General features: G+C 28.5%; 2 protein-coding genes across 2 annotated transcripts; both read left to right on the top strand.

The window, feature by feature from the left end:
- The first annotated feature begins 11,429 nt into the window (after positions 1–11,429).
- Positions 11,430–12,648, top strand: LOC126841595 (transcription factor Adf-1-like). The gene is given in 2 exon segments (XM_050578178.1): positions 11,430–11,559; positions 12,521–12,648. Coding segments are annotated over 2 exon segments (258 nt in total).
- Positions 12,649–19,499: 6,851 nt separating this feature from the next.
- LOC126841594 (rootletin-like) lies at positions 19,500–23,348 on the top strand. Its single transcript, XM_050578177.1, has 2 exons — positions 19,500–19,652; positions 22,953–23,348. Exons 1-2 carry the CDS (start codon positions 19,500–19,502, stop codon positions 23,346–23,348), a joined length of 549 nt encoding a protein of 182 aa, XP_050434134.1.
- Positions 23,349–25,464: the final 2,116 nt, after the last annotated feature.

Below are 25,464 nucleotides of genomic sequence, written 5' to 3'. Positions count from 1 at the left end.
GATCGGCAGCCAAGGTTATTAGATTACCTAACCTTGAATCGGCAGTAGCTGTCGTTGGTGGGTTCTTATGATAGTAATTTATATTATCAATTATTCATTAAAGGTTGAAATTAAAAGACCATTACATATAATGTATGGTATCAATAAGGATTTCTTTTTGTCATGACTCATGTTATGCAAGTCCTATGGAGTGAAGAGACAAAAGTGATTGTCACATAAAAGAAAAATAGAGAAAAACAATTATTTATTTAAAGATGCTACCAAGGTCCACCTTGGGTGCTACACAAAAAAATTGGGGAGTACATGTATGATGTCATACAATTGTAAAAAATAATAAATACCTGTTAACAAATTTATTTTTTTGAAAAACTGACTTCTTAAGATTTTTAGGTAGGTACTAGGAATTTATTTTCAAATGTATATTATTTGCTACGATATCGTGTCTCCACTAGATTTCATATTATCAGTAATTGTATAGTATATTATTAATAATTAATATTAATTGTTTTGTATTTATTTATGAATATAATATACCAGTACGCTTTTTCTATATAAAATAAATACTTAACAACTATCATCGAAATCGGAAAGTCTCATTTCAGAACTCAAACAAAACCGAAAACCCAAATCTGTAAAGAAATAGGCTGATGTCTGATAGTAGAGACTAGAGGGTCCGAGGGTCGATATCGTTAAAAAGAGATAAAGAGATGTGTTAGGTATCCCATGGAAAAAAAAGGAATATGATAAGACCCGATAAAGATTTTTTTATTTTCAAAATGTTTGATTACTTTTATTTAAATATCTTATTTTAATCGTTTTTCATAATAGTATAATAAAGCATAATTCGTTCTTGCAAAATAAAAATATGCAAAAATATTATATAGGCGACTCTGAAAAGGTCTAACGACTATTAACTGTTGTGGATGTGTTTGGGGCAGTTCTTCCAAAAAATGATAAGAGATAAGAGTTCTTCCAAAAGATAACACAATTTTTATTTTATCAGCGTGACCAACCCAGAAACACCAAAATATAAAATTCACATGCTATCAGTCTGCCAATTCTATCAGAATAAAAGTAACTAAAATATAACTAACGTTTATCAGAGTTAACTGTTATCTCTAGAACTAAACGGCAATAATTCAAATGATAAAAAAAATAACCGTGTTAAAATATATTATATTTTCTTAAATAGTACACATTTTTACGATACATTTATAATGACAAAAAACCAACTAGTTCATATGACGACAACGATAATTATTGGTAAATAAAATTTACTTTCGTTTCTTATTAATATTAAATGAATATTTTTATTAGAATTCTTTTTTAATTCATAATTCAAAACTCTTATTTTCACATAATATAAACTTGCAATATTTAATATGAATAACATAATATATTTATCAATTATAGTACCTAGCGACAAAGTTCATACATACACTATATTGTACTAATTTGTGTGACAATATTATTACATCCTATTTAAATAAAACTGTTAATACAAGTAAATTATGTTTTACAGTATGATGGTAGTTGTCTGAAGTCATAAAAAGCTTATCGGTATGCTTATTCATTAGAGCGGTTCGATTCCTGAAACTATCTCTAGTCTGATTAAGTGTGGTAACAGGTATGGAGTTATTTTTTGTAAAATTGTTTTAATTGATTTAATCTCTATTATTTTAATAATTAACATTTCAACTTTTAACTTATTTATATCTATCAGTTTTAAGTCAAAGATGATGGTTGAACAGTTCTCCATTGACACTAACTGGAAGAAATAATTGTTTTATCATTTGTCTAAATAGACAAGGTAAGGAAAACATTCTAGATTTGTAGTATTAATACAAATATTGATACAAAATTAGTTTAATATCAATCTAAAACACCCTAATATAGGGCATTTAAAAAAAAAGAAATCAAATGTAACTTATCTTTCTTTTTAATAATTTAATTTACTATTTTCTAACATTGTTAGTTTTTGAACAAGAAAAATTGCATTTACTTGTAGATCTTACACTTCATTGGTATGCGATAACAAACTAGGTCCACTTGATGTATACCGGTCACAAATATTGTCGATTCATGAAATCACTCTTCTAAGTGTTACTGATAGATAATTTAAGTTAAATGGTATAAAAAAATGTCATTATCAATTTTCATTATATTTAATTTTAACTTCACAATTAACAAACGATAACATTAGTAAATCATTTAAAATTGGTTTTATATTATAATTATTATTATTATTATTTAACCATTTGTTGTTTTTTCAGCTAGAATGTGACCAGAGGAAGATTAAATGGACATATCATATATTTCTCCATGGACACTGTAGTAATCCATAGACTGACTTTTGACACTATATTTGAATATTTGTTGTTGACGTTAATTGGATTTTGTGCAAAACCCCTGGAAGAATATTCTGTATCAGACTAACAGTATAAACGCCACCCAGTAATTCTGTTTACCTGCTGTTAGACATCGTAGTACCATCTCCAATCTCTTTATATATTGTTTAATTGTATTTAAAAAAGTCTTATTATAATTTATTATTAATCAAGTGTAATTCAGTTGATTATTTATTGAATAACTTATTATCCTGTCTTCAATGTCCATATAAACTGTACTGTATTTATGACCACTACACTGATATCTCATTTGGCTAAATATTTTTAATTTTCAACTACATTAAAACAAAATTAAGATTGTTTAATTTTTTTTTTTGAATACTTGTATTATGGTTTGAATATTTTTACACTTTGAGTGTCAATACAAGTATCTTATAATATTCTAGATTTAAAACTGTATTAGTTTAAAGATACTAACAGTATATTACTATTACAATTTTGACAAACATAATTATTAGCCTACCAAACTAATTATAAATGTAGTTTCTGTATTTACTTATTTATTAATATTTACTTACCTTAATAACATTCAAATATTAATTTATTGTAAAAATATCTTGACCTAGCTGAAAGATTGAAAATTTGTAAACTGTTGTGAAATTATGTCGATGTTGTTAGGAAAAAAATGTGGTCAAAATGTTGAATACCTAGATTAAAAAAAACGGTACAATTTTTTTTTGCTAAAACAAGTAATTATACATTTGTAAATTTTGATGTTTAGTTTATAAAATATACTTTTTTTAATTAAAAAATATCTTTACTTAAGTATCATAAAAAATTGTTTTATTTTAATCAATGTCAATTCACTGATTAATATATTATGTATTAAACAATTGAATATTTCTACATATTTTATACTATTTACCAGTTTATTTTATGTGTCTTAAACTATTACATTTATTATTTCTATTGTTACTATTTATTATTTATTTAAAATGACTTATCAAACTCTAAAAAATAAAACTTAGGAGATGTCTGGTTGTTGAACTGTAAAATTATTTACATTATTATAATTGATAATAATGTAATAAAACTGTATAAATTGTTCCTATTACATTGTTAATTTAATTATATATTTATAATATTTTTATGTACTAAAGTAATAAGAATTATTCTCAATAAATACCTAAGTCAATAAAAAAAACTTAATGTCAATATACTTTTATATAATATTATTCAACTTTATAATAATAATACATTTTTAAATAAAAATACACTTCTTTTTATAAATATTAAAATAAACATACTTGACCAAATCTTACCGTTGCATTTAGAGAATATTGAGGAATCTGAGACCAAACCAAACTCACATGCTTCCATTGTACCTATATTAATACAGATACTCTCAACATTTCTAGGCCCAAAAGAACGATTAAAATGCCTCTTAGATATGCTTAATTGTTATAACTACAAACTGTATCATGTACACATATTGTTGCAGACCATATTATTATTTTTTTATGTTACTAGCTGTTTTAGTACTAGTTTTATTACATTGTAAATATTTTGTTATTATGTTAATATTTTTTTTTTTACTAAGGGGAAGTTATGATATTACGATATGTTATTGTTAAATATGTTTATGTTGTCCACACTGAAGATGTATGTGTGTGATATCATTTTATCTTATTTTTTTTTTTTATATATACATTGTTCTCAGTAAGATATGTGTGTGTATTGTACGTTATGCAAAGTAAAAACCTTTTTAACTTACTTAGTATTAATAAATGTGTTTGTATGATCAAAGTATAAATCATCTTGTTATTATTCATGTATAACCCTAAAGATCCAGGTTATAACAAAGTCTATTTATTTGTAATTAATACTATGTATATTGTATATATATATATACTTAGGACAAGATGCCTATGGATATATATGTTGGAATCATATTGTATACACAACTAGAACTCCATCAAAAGCTTAAACTAAAAGGAGTAGTATGTTTTAATTCTATACATGTATTATATTGTAGCATTGCATATTTATAAAGTATATCCTCGAATAAAAAAAATAAAAAATTGTGTTAAATGTTTTGAACGTGACTATAAAAAAAACAACAATAATTATGTATTCATATTATTCAATTTTTGTCGATTTACTGTCAACGAAGTTTAACATCGTATACGGCGTATCCTTAAACTCGATATTATATTACAGTTGAAATCGACATTATATATTTTTTTTTGTCAGCCGTTCAAAATGCGCGCGCGATTCGTCCGTTGAGGTTAACCGTGTGGTCACAGAATTCGAGTGTTGTGGTAACGGTGTGGTCACATAACCAGACTGTGCGATGCGTCGTTCTTTATCGATTATCACCACTCCGTGGCAGATTTTATACCTAATACCTAGTACCGTCTCTTTTCTTTTTAGAGCTGCTATTAAGACGTGTCGAGCCTTTACAGTCATTTCTCTGGCCGTCGCCCGTCGGAGTAGCCGCGTTTGATTTTCGTTGCATATTCATTTTTTTTTTTGCATTGTCGTTTGCGTCTTACCGAATCGGTTTTTCCGGTTCGGCCGTTTACCGTTTGTTCGGATTTAATCGAATGTGTAGTTTAGATTATTGTTAATCGCAGCAACATTGCATTGTCGCTGTTATGAATATTTTATGTCGATGGCGGTAGCGCCTTCCGTTAATGTGGCTTGATAACCTACTTGAGCCGTTTGGTTTATAACTTAAATCGCCGTTGTACACAATTACTATTGTGCGGCTAATGGTTTATTGTAAAGCGCCGATTAACTGACTGTCACTGTCCAATTTGTTTATAGGTAGTACATTATAAATCGGCGTAACCTGCTTGTACACTCGACTAGATTTTTGGTAATTCAAGTTGTCGACCACGAACCAAGTCTGCAACGAGTATATTGTTACTTTTGTAATTGTACACAATTATTGTTGTGCGACAATTGGTATATTATAAAGTGCCGATTGACGGACCAATTTGCTTATATAATGTTATATAATGCTTATTATGAACCTACTTGTTAAACTCGACTATAATAAAATATTTGAATTTCTTGGTCTGTGTGATTGACGAGTATATTGTAAATACCTAATATAAATTATGTGTTATTTTAATAAACACGGAATTTTTTTTTTAACAAGGAAAAATGGTTTAATTGAAGATAATATCTTAATAAAACTGTTTAATAAAAAAAAAATATTATTACAACATTCTAAATGTAAAAAAGTTCAAAATTTGTTTTAATATAAAATTAGTTTTTTTTTAAATTTATGAGATATGATTTTCCAATAATTAAGGGAAACTTTTAATTGTATTAGGTCATTTAATAGTTCCCACCAGGCTATTTTAAATTTATGATTTTGCTACAAATTGGGGTTCTTCATTTATTGTTTTATAATGTATAAATATACAGGGTGATCCAACTAACGTAAGACACTCATTTTCTGGGAAAATATGAATATTTTGAAAAAACATTTTTTCCTATTCTTTTAGGTATAAGTTTTACTATATTTTTAAATGCTTAGAAAATTTTTATTTTCATCCCTTATACGATAAAAAGGGTCTAAGTTCACGTTTTCAAATGGCAACATATGTTTTTAATTCCATAAATTTGTAGGCAAAAATTTTTAAAATATGTTATCGTTTGAATTATTAATTTTTATCCATCTAGTCGTTAGCTATGACTTTGTAAAGATATTACATTTTCTCTTAAATATTGTTATATTTCTTTGGTATTCCAAAGACCGGGAGCCAATAAAATACTTATTTATGATCGCATTGTCCGATAGATGAGTACACAGATAACCAAACACAATACAATGTTTTGTGATATTTTGTTTGACCAGCGTTTCATATTTATAGATTACCGACTTTTCTAACACACCGTCATGACAGGTAGGTTGACAGACCTATATTGACAGCAGCTAACGAATGGCTATTTAACCACAACAATCAAAAACCGTGGTACAAGTAGGTTGATAACTGCTGCTATGATGATAATACAAAATATTATTATCATTAGTTATCATATTTTTCTACTATCTATGTTCTACATTCAACAAGTAACAGCACAGTACAACAGATCATTATTATGCTATTTGAAAATTATAATTTTTAGTTTTTACAGGTAGTAAACAATAGCTTTAAAATTTGGCTTACAATCTCATAAGTGCATACATTGATTGGACAAGCGTCGCGAAGCGTTACTATTATTTGTTTAGTTATGTTCAATTTATTCAATATATGTTCTGTGCTCAAATAATTGTTTTAAACAATTAACACTAAATAAGGAATTTTGGATTTAATTTGCTTACTATTTTAATTCTACAGTAAATATTTAAAATGTTGCTTATTTTACATTTATAACTAACTTTTTTTTATTATATAAACAACTTTATTAATAAAAAATAATACAATAAAGTGGACTGTGTTTAAATGATTAAGATGTCTAAAGACTAGATGTTTGTAAACAGTGTTTTAGGAACCTACAACAAAATCACAGTTAAGTTTGAAATTGTATTAATTATCAACTTAATTTAAGCCGGTAGTTCCAAACTGTGATTCAAAGTACTTTTACTTTTTTTTCCGTTTTCCCCATCCTGTTGGCAAAAAAGATTTGATTTTTCTGTAACGGTAAATTTTTCAACATCATTGATATTTCATTTTTTTTTAAGTCAAGTTTTTTCTTATTAAGATCCGTTAATAAAAATATGGATCAATAGTTTGTGACTCAATTACACAAAATCACACAGTGATACTCAAACTTCAGAAATAAAGTTAGGGTTTGTGTCACTCAAACATTAAATTATCAGAACTTGTTCTTTTTATTTTATTAATAACTATAACATTAAATAGTTTATATGTTTCTAATCTTTTTATTAGTACTTACTAATTATTATTATAACTTATAAGGTGTATAATGTTATAATAATAGTGATTCTAAAGCCTTTATAATAAAATATGTCTGTTTCAAAAATTTCAAATTGAAAAGTTAATTCTTTTACAGTTGAATCTGCTTATTTTGATTTTATGTATAATCAGTATTTTCTTATTTTTATTATTTTCTTCACTATTTAATATCTAGAAAATTAAAAGCTTAATAGATTTTAGTTGTTTAAAAAGAAAACCATTATTTGATATTTCCTTGTGTACTATACAAATAAAAGTATTGACATTATTAAACTATTATAACGGGTACGTTTTACTAAGATTATGTAAAAGTGGCAATATTAAATCAAAAATAGCCTTAGCTAAATTGTAGTATCTAAATTTAACAATTATTCTGTAATAAAACACATTTGTACGCGACAAGTTTGTCTGATTTTATACACATACATACATGTATACTATATTTATGTATAAATACAAATAATTATAAAATCAATTATACTAACTTATAATGCATAGTTGTTAAAAATAAAATTTGTTTACCTTTAATGATGCAAATAATGGTTAAAAGAATATTTGCTGTAATGCGTATGCGACAATTTTCCTACTTTAAAGAGTTAAAAAACAATTTTTAATTATTTTTACTGTGTACTTTACAAAATTTGAACATTGATAACACATAGTCAAACAATTGTGTTGATAAATTTCAACGACAAATATATAGTATAGTATAACATTTAAAGAACAATAATAATCTTTTGTCTGATAATATAAGTATTTAACTTATAAAATATTCATAAACTAATTATTAATACAACAATAAATTTAAAAATTACAAATGTTACTATTTTGAAAATATTCAATCAAAAATATTAAACAAAAACAATATCTATACATTTGAAATTGTTCAACTTCTATAATACTGATTTAAATTTTTTTCTTTTAACAATCGTTGGTAATTAAACAAATCTAACAAAATCAAAGTTCAATAAATAAAATTAACTATAAGAATTATCTTAGGCAAGTTCAAAAAAATAATTTACCTGATTTACTGAATTCATTAAATACATATTAATAGAATTACTACTTTTTTAAAGAGAGAATTATTGTACATTAATAAATTTGAATATAAAATTTAACATTGATAGCCAAATACCTGTGTCAGTTATAGCTAAAACTTTATGATAAAAAATCCGTAATGTATGTCAGACACACAATATATGGGTTATATCATTGTAAGAAATAACTAAACTGAAAGCAGACATTTGAACTACCTTAGATAAGTTTAATCAAATAAAAATAATATACTTACATATTATTATAAATATTGGTATAATCAAGAAGTGATTCCTTGTATGTAGTAGTATGAAATTCATACATTAATTACTGATATTTTTAAAAATAAATGAAACGGGTCTATGAGTATTATCAACCCACATACACAAATACATGCATAAATAATTATTTTAAGTTAACACAACACACTTTTCATTCAAATTGCTTAGTGTTGATATTATACATTCACATGAAAAAATGTCACATTAGAAATAAATGTTTTATACTTATAATTTACACCTTGATATATAATTGTAAGGTCTTGGATCCGATTGGAAAGACATTTCCATAGCAATTGATATGTCATACTCAAAACCAATTTTACATGATAACATTGGTTTTTAAAAAATGAAATATTTTCAGTAAAAAAGCATTCAACCTAAATTAAAAAAGCTAATTGAAATCGTACTGTATTAAATTACCCATTAAACTCTAATAAACTTACCTATTAAATTAATGCTTTATATTTATAATTTACACCTTGATATAAAATTGCAAGGTCTTCAGTTTTGGGTCCAATTGAAAAGACATTTCCATAGTAATTGGTATAGCCTATTCTCAACGCCATAGATATTTCTGTCATGATAACATTGATTTTTAAATGATAAAAGATTTTCGGAAAAAAGCATTCAACCTAAAATAAAAAAGCTAATTGAATTCGTATTGTATTAAATTATCTATTAAACTTTAATACACTTACCTATTAAATTAATGGTGTGTCCAAGAATGTAACGTCAAAAAAAAGTCGAGAGCAAATATTATCAATTGATATATTTAAAAAATTATAAAATAACGAGTTATGACATAACTACAATAAGCATGCTATCATATTTACTATAAAGTATAATGTAAATTTACTAACATTTTTTAATTAAGTTTGCAATTTCTCATTTCACTAATGGAAAACGTGTGAACTTCGAAGTCGAAATTTGTTAGCGATGAGGTTATGTACAAATAATAAATATAATGCGATTTTGTACAAATAATAAAATATATTATGGGTACTGGTCACTCGATTATTCCGTGGTAACTGATGCATAGTTTAGATACTAGATTGTTATCCGAGATAACCAGCTAATGACTAGCTCCAGCTAGATTAGGTTAAAGTGTAAAGTCCGTTATCCGTAACAGTCTACCTTTCGTCTAATAATGTATGGTTATTTATTATATCTGATTATGATACGGAATGCGTTAACATCAAATTATTATTATATTTGATGTGATGACCGTCGTAATAAAACTACTTGTCTTTGTCGAATCGAATAAAATTATTAAGAAATATAGACAAAAATTCAAATCTTTACAAAGTCACAATCAGCGAACAAATGGATGAAAATTAAAAATTCAAACGCTAACATTTTTTTAGATTTTTTGTCTTTATATTTATGGAATTTAAAACATATGATCCCATTTGAAAAAACGAGGTTCGTACTTATTTAACGTATAAGGGTTGAAGATAAAATTTTTCTAAATATTGAAAAATGTAGCTAAATATGTACCTAAAATTTTAGGAAAAAAAAAATTCGCAAAATATTCATACTTTCAGAGAAAATGAGTGTCTTACGTTAGTTGGATCACCCTGTATATTAAGAATGTTAAAACTATTAAATTAAGACAATCAGTCTGATTTGATAATCTCACCAACATAAAAGCAAGATTACATTAAATTACATTATATATTTATTAAGTATGACGTTTATACGATTATGACCCTAGTTTGATCATTTTTATTATTACAACAGAATTGTTTAATTCTGTTTAATCCTACCTGTATTCTTTAACTACAGAATACATATGTAAGATGTGGTAAAACTAATTTATACTTGACAGCCAAATTTTGAAATCGTCAACTAATTTAGGTAAAAAGTAAAAATAATGTTTAAATATCAACAATTATTATTGGTAATATAAACAATTTGTGGGAAATTTCAATAAAATTATTATTATTTTATACCAAATAATATTAAATTATAACATATACTTATAAGTTATGTTTATACACTTATATAATGTAATTTTTTATGAATTTTACATTATATTATTTTACGTGTATAGCGAATACGATTAATTAGAGAATTGATAATTATCTAACTACAATTTGCAATAAAGATAAGAACCTGACTAAAGGCTATGTTTTTGATATTAAAATACGAAATTTCTCTTGGCGGGTTTTTGGTAAAACGATGTTGGTACTATCTGTAGCATTACACATTTTATAGGTTATGTAACATTTATTTTTTATCACGCGTTATCATTTTTTCGAAGAACTACCCCAACTCTACCTAATTGCCAACTGGTATCACTTTTCAAAACGACAAAAAATTTAGAAGTGCTTTCCCCAGAAAATTGGCCCGATAATATGGATATTCAGTATGGTGATGAAAGATTCGACGTTTATCACAGGTGTTTCAAATTGATCAAGTTTTATCTGTTCGAGGTTTTCGTGAGTACAAATAAAATAAAAAAGTTAACATTGATATTAAACCTTTAATGACTTTAGCTCAATGAATATAATTGTAAGTCTTATAAGGAGTACATTAACATCTAGTCATCAACCTAACTAAAGGCAATGTTTTTGATATTAAAATACGAAATTTCTCTTGGCAGGTTTTTGGTAAAATCGATGTTGGTACTATCTGTAGTATTACACATTTTATAGGTTATGTAACATTTATTTCTTATCACGCGTTATCATTTTTTGGAAGAACTACCCCCAACTCGTCCGGGGGCCGGGGCTTGATTTGTGATTAGATACACACAATATTACGTTAATTTTTTTAACGTTATCGCGTTATTATTTTTATTTTTTTATCGGCCGCTGATCACTAATAAAATGCCGGAAATGTTGATCAACGCTGTTCAAAAACGTCCTGCATTGTGGGACAAAAGATGTAAAAACTACCATAGCCGCTTGATATCGAACCGTGAATGGGAGGAAGTTGGCAAAATAATTGGTACTACAAGTAAGTACAAAAAACATATTATTGTATTCAAACAATTGTAATTTACATTCTTTGTACATGATGTTCAAAATACAATTTAAATTTTTCCCTCACTTGCACGGCTGCTCGTGATGAAGCATTAAATGTCATTTGTAAATCGCCTCGTAGTGTTCTTGGTATATTTCGGTATGGTTCACGGAATAATACAACTTCAGTCTCACTTATTGATTCAAGATCACGTATGATTTTATGTATTAAAGTTATAGCTTTCACAATATGTACTGCGCTTTCTACACTGGTGGTTTCAATAGGTTTCTGCAGAATTCTGAATTTAGAGTTTATAGAACCAAAAGAACATTCTACCACCAGTTTTTTGCCCGAGATGACTGGTTGTTATAATTATCTTTTGCGTCTCCTTTAGTCTTGCTATTTCCGGAAAGGTCTCTTTACCATAAAACTCCACATACACCATTTCAAACTTATAATTTGCATCGGTTACAGCTAATAATCCGACGAAAAAAAAAAAATTTTTAGCAATAATAAATGAAACCAGGTTTACTGGGCTTTTTTATACGAACGTGTTTCCTGTCAATACTTTCCTAAGCAGTTAAGAAATCTATCCCAAAAACTTTGCGCTATTTTTAGTAAGTCATCTCCTGTAGGCTCGGGCATGTGCTTTGTTAATAATGTGTCCATATAACTTTGCACACTTCTGGAACGATTGGGGAAATAGCCTTTTATTAAATTCTGAAAGAGAAAGCCAGTTGCCGAAAACTATACCTGTGGCTAAGTATCGGAAATAAATTATTAAAATAAAATATAAAGTAATTATGTCAATGAAATGTTAGGTTAAATTTTGTTGAAATTTCGCAAAAACACGAAAAATGGTTAATTATTTTATTATTAAAAGTTCATACGACCCCTGGATATATCATTCACCAACTGTATCAGCATTTTTCTTATTTCAGCTGACGCAACCAAGAAAAATGGAAAAATTTAAGGGACACATACGCAAAAGAATGAAAACAAATTTCAAAGCCTCGTTCGGGAGTTGACGACGACAATAAACCGGTGTATACAGGCACCTGGTCATATTTTGAGTCCATGTAATTTTTAAAAGTTATTTTGAAACCCCGAAAACCAGAAGAAAACATTAAACTAAAACACTCCGCAGAAAGCTATTCCATGGGTTTTTTGGAGTCTCCATGTGCTAGTCGAGTAGACGATATGGACACAAATTTATAAAGGGGACTTTGGGTTTTACTAAAGTGTAGAAACGGGGTAGCTTCCCGTTCTCAAGCCGAGATCCACTTATTCGATCGCATCGGCGACCGTTCGGTCTAGAATTAGCCCCTAGGCGAGCAGGCTCGTTACAGTGCCAAGTCATATTACACATTTTTTTTTTTTTAGGAACATAGCTCACAATTGTACACTTCTCTTGGGAACCAAATAAGCTTGAATATATTGATCTCCCTTTGAAATTGGATACATTTATAGGAAGTTCTCTTTTGTTTTTTCTCTATGTTCCCTAAAACAGTTAATTTATAATCTTCAACATTGAGGTTGCCAATTTGTAACTACCAAACCAATTATCAATGGTAATATTTCTATTAGAATTGTAAATAGGTACACATAAACGTTTAACAACATCTTCAGGTTTGTTGCTGAGTTTATATGGTCCATCAGGCTGTTTACCTGCATAAATTTCTAAATTAGAAATATGTGCTGTCCTTAAATCACATAAATTGAAAACTACAACGCCCTCCAAATGCAATTAACATTTCATCTATAGTGACATATTCACCTAACGAATAATGAGTTTTACAGTTTAAATTTAATGAATCAAATATACTGCGAATTGGTACCAGTTTATCAAACTTTTGCCTGTCATTTCTGGTTCTTTTATCATCAAATCAGATACACTGAACAAGATATCTAAACCTATTTAATGACATTGTATTCCAAAATATATCTAATCCTGTACCGTCTCTTTGGCAAAATTAATCCAAATTTGTCCTTCCTGCTTTATAAATACCAGCTAAATAGAATAATTTTTTTCAGGGTATCCTCCCTTAGGCGATCGTCTTACCAGACTAACGGGCTCGCCTACCCAGAGTGCCTCTTGGTCTGATCCCTCTGCTTTGGTCTACTGACGTTGGGTGACCCGTTGCCAGCAGCCCTCCGGGTCGTCAGGATACACAAGTCCTTTTACCACGACAAGGTGGACACTCACGGAAGGGAATTCGCCAAACGTCACCATTTAGTTTAGACCGGAACACTAACGCGGTTACTACTGTGGGTCTAGTGGACCGAAAATTATTTTCAAGTATGGTTTATCAACAAACAACTACACATGATTACCGGTAAATGATAAAATCCTTATCTATATCCTAAACAACGAAGGCACTGAGAACGATAACATTTTACAGTGAAGCCAACATAAGAAAATTTTAAAACCGTATTTACATTTCGGTCTGTTAGACCCAAGGTAGCAACGCAGGGTTAAGAGGGTTTTCTAGTTTGCATTTTATTAGGTCTATAAATCCCTCCCTCTTCCTCAGTAATGGTATAAAATAATAAGTTATTTCATTTTGTACAGCAATAAATTACCATAGACGTATGGGAGTATGTGTGTTACCCTTAAGAATAAAACGGTATTGGCAGCACAATATACACCATCGCCATGACACTTTATGTTATCGAAATATTGCTGGCTCGTTTATGGCAAACTTCATACACGTTCAGTGTTAAACCATGGTTTTTAAGCTTTTGTTATGATTTGTAATCATTGATCATAGATCGATATTTTTTTAAATTGGTAGAAGTTTCAAAAGTAACTTTTGCTGAAAGAGGAACACTCAAGAGTTATGAGTTCTGAATTGATTAGGAATATTTTGTCATACCACAAATGATTCGCATAAATAATAAAAGAAACCAATTATTCGCCAGGTGTTGCTATTCACTTCAATTTGCGATTGGCATGTGGACAACCGTCTGGCTAGCATCTTGAAATCCGGTATATTGAAGAAAATGTTTCTGTCCGGCGTGACCACCGACAGCTTTGGCTTGCTGATTTTGTCTCCGTGGCTTTAAGTACGACTACGAGTACACCGACAAATGGGTCTGTCGCAATTGCAATCAGACTTTCGACTATATCAGAGAGCTGTGCAACCATACCACTAAACGTTTTAGATTAGATATCGATTTGACGGCTCTGCAGAAATTCAAAAGAATCAGAACTCTAAAATGCGTGTCTTTGATCTTCATTTAAATGCGTGTCTTTGACCCAACTTCGAGTAACTTGCATATTACCAGGCCACAATCATATTATTGTTTGTCTGTTGTTTATGCTTGATAAAACCAATGTTGTCAACGCATTTGTTAAGAAACTACAAACCTGCGCACTATTCACGTGCACCTGTAACTACAATATCTATTCGAATTTCCTATAATATTATATACTTGTTTTGAACGTCATGTACCACATTTCATTAAAACAAAATGCCATACTTAAATTTTCCAAATGAAATCTTATATATTTTTTTTTAGTTTGATACGCTGTAAACTCATTCCTTGTAAAAACGATTACAAATACAGATATACTTTTGAAAACTTTCACACGTAATAGTGTTTTTATCATGAATAAATCAATACTTGTGACCGAAGGTATTTTGCTATTTGTTTGCACTAAGCCATTTGATTCTTTGGTTAAAGCATTTACTGCATGTTTGCGCTTAGCAACGGTTATGGTTTTATATTTTTTTGTATGTTTATCACAATAACGATTAATACACTAGTTTTTCACTTTTTTTAATTTTTTTATGTCATTCATACGAAAATTAAATCATTTTTTTCTATACAATATTTTTAGAAGTACACTTTTGTATTATATTAAAATTAAATAAATCATTATGGACTATGATTTAGGACGTATTTATATGAAAGTTTGTTCTAAAAACGATAAACCAGTTAATGAGTTTATTTTGTCATGTATGTCTAACGCAAGGTAATTTTAGAGCAACATAAGTAACACCCGGTGTAGTTTATGGTTTGCATGTAAAAATAGGTATTTAAGAAGTACAATTTATGTGGGTTATTTACTGACAGTAATAGTTATTATTTATCCGAATTTGTTTGTACGACTTTTCTTTAATCATATGTTTATTTATTTTGTTTTCCAGTATATACGGCGAATTCAATTTAAGGTCTGCTACAGTTAGTGAAACCTCGTGTCTGTTAATAGCTCAAACGCTGAAACAGGCACCTGCTGTAGTTACTGCTTTAGATTTATCTGAATGTTTGCTACCTTCAGATGGATTAGAAGTTCTTATTAATATAATTAATTGTTTGGAAAATACGACGCGTTTGAATTTAAAAGGAAATCAAATTGGACGAAAAATAACTAGATGCATTTCTAAAATGATGATAAGCAACACTACACTAACTGAGTATGTTTATTTTACATGTAACGCGGTTGCGGGATATAACTACAATGACAGGCTTCATAAAAGTGTAAAAATAATAAGACGAATCTCCTTTGGACTGTCGCGGCACTATCGTTGTGCTTTAAGTTTGCGTCTAAAAATTACAATTTTATCATAAAATGTTTGTATTATTTTATTTTGAATGTCTAAAATAAATTTGAATTTGTTTTACTATGATTTTATTAAATCTGTAGGAATAAATGTTACATAATATAATTATAAAATGTTTATTAATAAGGTTTTATTATAAAAAAACACACAAACGATTTAAAAATTAAAAATACCTAGTTATTGCGATCAATATTGGGATAAGGTGCTACTACATGAATTCCTTTTTAAATAGTCTTGTTGAAACGATAAATACAATAGAGTTAATGATTCTCATAATTATATATATATATATATATATATTGCTAATAGCTAGTAATATTATTTATAAGAATAAAAGAAAATATGATGTTTGTTTTATGTAAGATTTTAAATAGCATTATTTGTTCTCCATCCCTTCTAAACAAAATGTAATTGGTACTTTTCTAAAACGAAGTCCGTTTTGAAACTCTGCTAGCTAATTTATTATATTGATTCTAACACAAACGGTCAAATGATTGCGGTAAAAACAATACTTTTTTTACGATTCATCCCTACTAAAATTACTAATTAATAGTTAACATTTAAGATTGCAATTGGAATGGAACAACATTGGCGATTCCGAAGATGCGTTTTCTGAATTATGCAACAGTTTAATGTGCAATACAGTTTTGATAACATTGAACTTGGCTTCGAATAATTTAGACTATTGTTGTGTTTTGCACTTGGCTAATATACTTTCTATTAACAAATCTTTGAGACATATTGGTGAACATAAATTACTTTTGTTAATTAAAAAAATGTCAATTTAGTTCATTGGAACAACATATACTTATTATGTATATTGATTTTAGATTTAAGTTGGAATTGTATATGCGAAGAGGGTGCTTTATGTTTATTAAAATCGTTGGAAAAAAACCAAACCCTAATATCTTTAAACATTCAAGGAAATGCTGTCACTGCGGAAACCTCTCACAAGATTGGTAAACTTAGCGCCGGAATTTATTTTATTTATACGATATTTAATTAATATAACATTTATGTTTAATACACTCTGTTTTTGAGAGAAGTCATTTTAATGACTTTAATCAAAAATGATAATATATAAATAACCCCTAATGTAAATTTAAATAATAAATAATGTAAGTAAAAAGGGTGCAACACTAATTATGAAATTTACGTTTAAAACATAAACATTTTCACCTTTTCGAGGAAAACATTTAACCCCATATTTTTGGCATTAAAAATGTCTGTACAAAATTAAGCATGCAGACTTTCAATCAAAATTTTGTCACGGAAATTTTTTAAAGAAAATTACCGATTGTAATTTAACCCTTCACTTGGCAAGTCTACATTATTAGTGTGAAAATTATAAAGTTTGGTTTTTCTTTATATTTTGAGGTCTCTGAATAAAAAAAAAAAAAATTTAGGACAAACTTTTTTAATTATAAGATGTATCCTGTGGGATACATTGCCGTGATCTCATAATATGTAATATGTATCTAGTGGAATACATTACCATAAACTCATATTATAAGAGTTGTATCTAGTGAGATACATTACCAAGAACTTGTAAATAATTTAAGTTGTGTCTAGTGCCACAAAAAAATACCAAAAAAGTAATTTATAATACTATATTTAATTACATTAAAAACAAAACAACAACTTTAACAAATTTAAATGTACTATTTTACAATAAAAAATAAGTTCATAGGATCTTCCTTTAACGTTATTATTTTATTTAATAAAGACATAGTTTAATAATTAATTAACTTAAATTGAAACGAAACAAGATTTAACATATTATGTAGGTACTTTTACATTAAAATTATAAAATTATCTAGTGTAATGAAAGTTTTGAAAGCAATTTCTCCCTTCCACAAAACAAAGACGGCTTTTACACTAAGCAGATGACTGATGTTTGGCCTGATTTGCAATATCTACATCTGCCCTTTGTGGTAAATGCTGGGCAATGGTCTATTTTATCTTGTATAACTTCTTGTGGAGCCCTCGGAATGACTGGTGCTTGAATTTGTTTTAATTGTTTTTCTTTAGCTATTGATGTAGAAGGACGACCAACTCTTGGCTTATTTTTGCAAGCCAGCGCAACGGCAATATCTTTTCTGAATTCTTTAAGTCGTGTAATGTGTTTTTCTCATTTTTACAATCCCTTCTATATAATAACCAGGCATTATTTACTGACAGATCTAACATCTGTAAAAATAATGCCATATACCATTTATGCGTCTTCATATTTGTGCGGTAAAGCGCTATAAACATGTCTGCTAAGTCAACGCCACCCATATGGGTATTATATTCTTGTAAATACGTATTTATACAATATTTTATAATAAAATAATATAAAATGTCTGTATAATATTGATTGAGACTTATAATATAGAATTTATATTAATGAATCTACTAAGATACATATATGTCATGGAGGCATTGTGGCAATGTGTCTCCTAAGATACATGTATAACCTAATAGGCGTCACGGCAATGTATCTTATAGGGTACATAAGATTCAAATGACATTTAAAACTATTTATACGATATTTTGATTTAATAATATTATGTAATCATTAGATAAATACTAATTTTAATTATTTTCACCCTTGTTTCGTGCACTTTTATACAAAATAACGGTTTTTTGAGGATTTCAAATATACGGTTTTTTGTATTTTTGATAACAGGGTAATACTCGATTTTCATTACTGAACAGAAAAAAATTGATAACATTTACGCGGGAAATACAAATATAATAGAAATCAAACAGTGTGGCACTATTCAAAACGTTAAAATATATATAATAAACTTCAATGACTATATTATTTAAAAATAATTTAAGTGTGTGTATCTCCTAGGATACATTACGAAGTTAAGGGTTAAGTTCATTTTGAATAACTTCATATTCTGAATCTTAAATTTTGTATTGATGTACTTTTACACTAAAGCTTCTCTGAAATAAGTAAATCTTAAGATATGCTGTTGCACAAAAATAACTAAATAAGACCGTTAAAATATCAATATGGACTTTTGCGTTAATACAAGAACCAAGTATCTCGTTATTTTTGTATGATGTTTTTTTTTTTGGGGCTTTTTTTTATATTTAAAATGTAAATTTGTAGTTAAATTTTAAAATATTCTATAACAAACACAATATTATTGTATCGTTAATTTTCTAAAAATTTATATTCATAATATTATTATTGTATTGTAGTAAATCAGCTAAACCAAAATAAGTCTATCGGGTTAAACAAGAAGAGTATTGAAATGAGAAATCTATGTTTAATAGAACATGTTGCGTCAGTGGATAAAAATCATCAATTACAGCTGAAACAATATCAAATTCGTATCGAGTAATATGTTAATTATTATCGCTTTTAAAATGTTCAACGACAATCTTAACTTGAACATTAGTGATTTAGAGACAAAACTAAATGTACTGCAAAAGGAACGTCAGGATCAACTAAACGAGATAGAAGATTTAAAAAAGAAAAACGTAAAAGAAAAAGAAATTATCTATGAAAAGGAAAATGAGGTACAAAAGATGAAATTCAAATTGTCAGACGATAAGCAAAATTTAAACTTAATTATTAAAAAAAACAGCACTGAATTATCGGACACTGACCTCGAACGGATAAACACATTTGAGGTCTGAAAGTTGTTATGCCATTTTATAGTTATTGCACATTAAACTCGGTAAATATAAATATAATAACAATTCTTAGGATATGGAAAAAATAAACTATATCATAAAAAAGATTAAAAAGAAATTGTTAAAAGAATCTAAATTGAGACATGACATATTGGAGGCCTTGCCTAAGTTTGTCGACGAATTAAATTCGATCAAAACAGAAATTAACGCAATAAAGATAACTATGAAAAACGAAGTGAATAAATTTGATGGTAAATTGTGATTGTATTAAATAAGTCATTAGTTGTATTATAATACATAAAAACTATAAATGTTGGTTTTAGATAAATTATCAGCAACTAGAAATATAAATCTAACTAATTTAACTCATCTTAGAGAGCTAGAACAAATGAACAAAGAACTGCATTCAAAATACATAATGGAACAACAAAATGAATTGAAAATTTCAGGAGATCAGGTTATTTAGTATAGGAATATTAATTACAAGAGCTAAATTGGGTTTTTGGTGTCTTCAAAAATGGTTTGATTTAAGAATTTGTTTGGCAATGAATATTTTAGTTGGTAATTTTAACTTTAACTCAACATAACAGTTTATTGATTCTGACTCGGCTTTATCAAACTAAGCATAATAATACCCTAAAAAATATTAATGCAAATGCCATGCATAAAAATAAACAGTGCAGTTGAGTCGGGGGCATTGTGGTAACGGAGCATTTTAGGGCGGGTGTGGTCACAGGTCACAACTATTTTTTTCCCTTCAAATCACATGAAAATATCATCCTTGTCTTCCGCATTTTGGAAATTGACATAATATTATTGTAAACAGGAACATTGCGTTTCATTTTTTTAGTCTCATCATTTTTGTACCGACTTTTGCAAACTCCACATTTCCAATCGTCATCTTCTTTTGCTTTGCTATTAATAGTTTAATTAACCTTCCCATTTTCTTTTACGTTGTTGTTAGTAGTTTTATTAGATTTCATATCTTCTTTTGACATTGTTTTTAGTAGTTTTAGTTGAATGTATTATTTTTGAGCATGATGGCACAGGTTCATTTAGAGATATTTCGCACTGGAATCACATTTGTGTTGTGTTGAAACTTTAGGTGTGTTAACTGGAATCATTAGTATGTCGGTAATATTTGTAGGAGTTGATGGTTGTTTATTGTTAAGCACAGGAAGATCTACTTATTTGTTTGTTAATTGAGATGGTTTGAGGCATTTGTTAGACAATCATGTTTTTAATTATAACTTTAACGTACTCTTTAAGTATTATTAAAAGTGAAATCCACGATCTATTAGCGCACACGCATCCTAAAAGAGTATGAAATTTACCTCTATCCGCAATTTGTTCTTTTGTAAACATTAATTTCGCCTAAAGCTGTGACTACTTTGTTTGGTTTTATGACATATGTAGTCCAGTTTTGTTACAGTTCCGCAATCAATTACGTAAGAAAACATGGAAATTCGTCAATAGGGAATTCAATGTCTTCGTTTTCACTACAGGCAACTTTCAATTTCTGAGATTTTTTCATCGCCTAACAAGTCTAAAATGTCTTCGTCGCGAAACATATTAAATATATTATAAAAATTAAAATATATATTAATTTAATTATATACTAATTATAGTACTGTTTATAAAAAAATCGGTGAAATATAACATTCGCGCCAAATAAACGCCGCACCGGTTAATAACAATACAACAGGTGTTCAAACAGCGCGCAACCCACGATGACTTGACGTACACTATAGTGTACCTTTATTCAAATATCTCCCAAAAGACAAGTCATGGTAACAAACAGCCGGCAACGGTTTTATATATAATGTTATCAAGTCTAAAAACAGGAAAAAATGTATAAAATCTTTTTTAGAACGCTATTGCATGGAGAAAATGTGAACTAAAAACTCAGCATGTTATCACACTTTTCGTTGGTTTTTTTAAGGAAAATTTATAAAAACCGTGTTAAAATCTTATCGTAACTGTTTTATAAATTCCTCGTGTACTTTTTATGTACAATGCGTTATTATCATATGTTTAATTTTAACCGCCAATCGATAACAATGACTCTAACTACCAATTTTTTTTTTGTCACATCTATAGCACTTGGTAAAAGGTCATTAGTGTATATTGGGAACTTATCTTTTAACCTTCTGGACATTAAAATTTATATTTGTGATAACCTTATACCTAATACTTTCGACTGAGGTATTTCTATAATTCAACTAGGACATATATGGCGTAGGCCCATCATGATCACACTTTTGAGGTATTTTTTACACAATCTTATATATTTATCTGCTAATTCACTAGATAGTTGGGGCTTGTTGTCACTACTTCAAGTCCATTTCACGGTAAACTCGATAAATTCATAACTATTAAAGGGTATGTGTTGTCTCCAACTAGTATATCAGGTGCTCCAAACCTAGATAATACCGGCTGTAAATTTTCTATTACCCACTTAGGACCGTTATTATTTAAATATTAAAAATACAAAAACCCACGGACTTCAGGTCCCTTTCTGTTAGCAGGTGTTCTCTCAAGGCAATATCAGTTAACCCTAGTTAATCTGTTCCGAAAAATATTACCTGCTTCCCAAAATTTGCACGCTGACAAGTATTTTTATCTCTTGTTATACATTTTTAAATATTTTGTTCGAGTTTTTCTTTAGTGTTGTAAAATGTGTACCTTTCATAGATAATGTTTTTTTCTTGGGTTGCAGAAGGTTTTTTAAATGCTTCCAATACCACGTATGTAATGATTTGCGTTAAGTTCAACTACATAACATTTTATATTTACATTAGCACTTTATTACGATGGCAAGTAAACCCTGCGCTTTACACAAACAAATAGTTTAAGCGCTAACCGTTTCTGATTCTTTCAAGTTCTGCGGGCATACATTAGGATAAAATATTTACCGTACATCGTTTTATGTTACACAAAAACTGCTTTTATTCAATAAGTATGCTAAAATTAACAAAATAACAATAAATTACATATTTTTATTTTTGAAAAAAAACTTCCGTAGTATCGTTATAAAAGCGTATTAGGTTGCCATCATTAAAATTAGCACAACTATTCTCGTATTAAAAAAACTGTTATTGATTTTCTTAAAATGATTTGTTCATAATTCAGCTAAATACTTAACTATCATTGATAATAATGTTGTTAACTTTTATGTAACAGACAAAAATGCTCGTTTCTCTAAGCAAAGAATTGGAAACATTAAACAATGAGAAAATGGCCTGTGAATTAAAGCTTGCCGAATCAAAACAACAAACTGCAGTGTCCGAACAAACTTTACGTAGTCTTGAAAACAGTTTAATACTGGCCAAAGATGCGTTAAAGAAATCCAACGAAATGCAGTTGTCGAGTTTGTCAGAAAATTCAATTACAAAGCAACAGGTTAGTTCGCTAACCGAAGAAGTAAACGTTTTAAAATCCCACCTGTTGGCGAAAGACCATCAATTAAACCTATATGAAGAAGATAAAAAAATGTACGTGTCTACTTATGAGGCCAAAACACTTGACCTACAAAAACAGCTACAAACAAGTAAACAACATTACGAAGAAAAAAAGTAAATATTGAAATTTTCGTTTCATCAGTATTTATTGGTTGAACATTTTGGTTGCACCACTCATATCTATTTTTATTTATGTTAAGGAAAGAAGATCTTAAAGAACTCAAAGAATTGTATACATCATTTTCAGAATTTTATCAAAAAATGAATGGAAGTAATTTACAATATTAGTAGAGAATGTTGGCACAGCCAACAATAATTTCAATTGGTACAATAATGTAGACATTTTAGCTCTTAAGTCTTAACTACATAATAATATTTCATTCTTTTTTGTTCTTTATTATCGTTGTTTTATGTTGAATATATATTATTAAAATATACAATATTAATATATTACACAGTGAATTCGTTGCAAATTTAAAAATATCGAACCAGGACATTTCGGAAATCCCGGTTCGCCGCCAATCCAAGCGACTTAATTATATACGGAGTGGGTCGGTTTAAAAAAATAAAGCCAAACCATATAATGTAATATTGTACTTAGTAGATAGAAATAATATGCAGGGAGTGGATGCTTCGATGCCTCCTCTCTTATAAAATACATACGCCCTCCAATGCTTGTTTTTTGGGGAAGGGGGGGGGGCTCATTATCTCAACTAATTTTATGGATATTCTAGCGTATCCCAATTATTTTTTAAAGGGGAACTCATGGGACAGGTTGTTATTTAAGCTTACCTATTTTTAAATCAAAATGGTTACATATTTTTTTTTTATCGAAATTAAAATTTATTGATATTTGATACGTGATATCCACCAGTGCCCTTAGGTGTAAAAAATATAGAACAATCATATATTTCCTAGTGACATGTTAATCTATAGACCTCCCTTAACCAGAGAATATATATATATATATATATATATATATATGTAAAAAATAAATATTTTAATAATACGTAATATTTATTACAAATAAATACAAATTTATAATATTAAATATGTATATATATATTTATATATGTAGTATATAAATATAAATTTAATACAAATTTGTAAATTTTTATAAAATCCGGAAAAAAAAATTCATAATATTAATCTAGAAAAAACTGTTAAACAAACTTATGGTTAAATATATATAATGATATTTCACTTTTTCTTTGGAATAAATAAGGCGTAATTGTGTTTCTCTATAAAGACAACAGTCTTATTAATAATATGTTACATTATTTGTACTTTAAGAAAGGAATGTGCACTGTGCGAACGAATCGCAAGACAAGCGCACAAGGAAAGAGAATAGACTACTAGGTGTAAATGAACGAACTCTCGAACTTAAACCTTGTAGACGGACAGCGACAACCGATTACTCTTGACTGATGACATATAGCTCTGGTAAAGTCGACTGACGAATTATTCTTGAATCTGATTGACTTTTATATAGTTTTACAATTTGCAATTCAGCGTTATTGTTAATTTAATCGTTTGGTCATCAGTCTCAAGTCGCCGGAAGCACTGCCCGCATTTATTTAAAAAACATGTAACCTATATTGATGACGTGGTCATCATAGAACATCCGACGATGTCTTTTTGACATTTTCATGTCTTAGCTCTGACACATAACCGAAAAAAGCGTTACCAAAAGAGCGTTGCCAAAAGATCGTAACGAAAAAAGGTGGGTATGGGAACGGGGTGGAATTAGCTATGGCAAATAACCGAAAAAAAGCGTTACCAAAAGAGTGTTACCACACGAAGATGGGTTGGAGGTGGAAATAGGGGTAGGAGATAAGGGGTTGAGGACAGGTGATAGGGGTGGGATATAGGGGATATAGGGATATGGGATATAGGGGATAGGGGTAAGATATAGGAGATAAGAGGTATGATGTACGTTCAACGTTCAAATTAGAACTAAATAATAAATTCAAAACAGTTTAATTCTCTATATATTAAACTATGTTAAGTTACTTTTGGCCAGATAATAAACACTACAATTTTAGCCAGAAACATGATTGTACATAATTTTTTAATCTCCTTGGCTTATGCTGTAACTGGAAGCTCCATGTAATTTTTTTTTTTTTAATTATAATTCCACAACTAATTATATTTATTCGGTACTTCAACGGGACATGAAAATGCTCTTTCGTGGTTGCAGACTCGGCTGAAAAACTTTTTGATGCCACGTCCTC

This window comes from Adelges cooleyi, unplaced genomic scaffold (assembly GCF_023614345.1).
Source record: "Adelges cooleyi isolate 19-005CV unplaced genomic scaffold, UGA_ACOO_1.1 ACOO_flye_CR_arks_rails_tigmint_CR_PRNA_396, whole genome shotgun sequence".
Lineage (NCBI taxonomy): Eukaryota > Metazoa > Arthropoda > Insecta > Hemiptera > Adelgidae > Adelges > Adelges cooleyi.
This window is presented reverse-complemented; position numbering and strand designations above follow the sequence as displayed.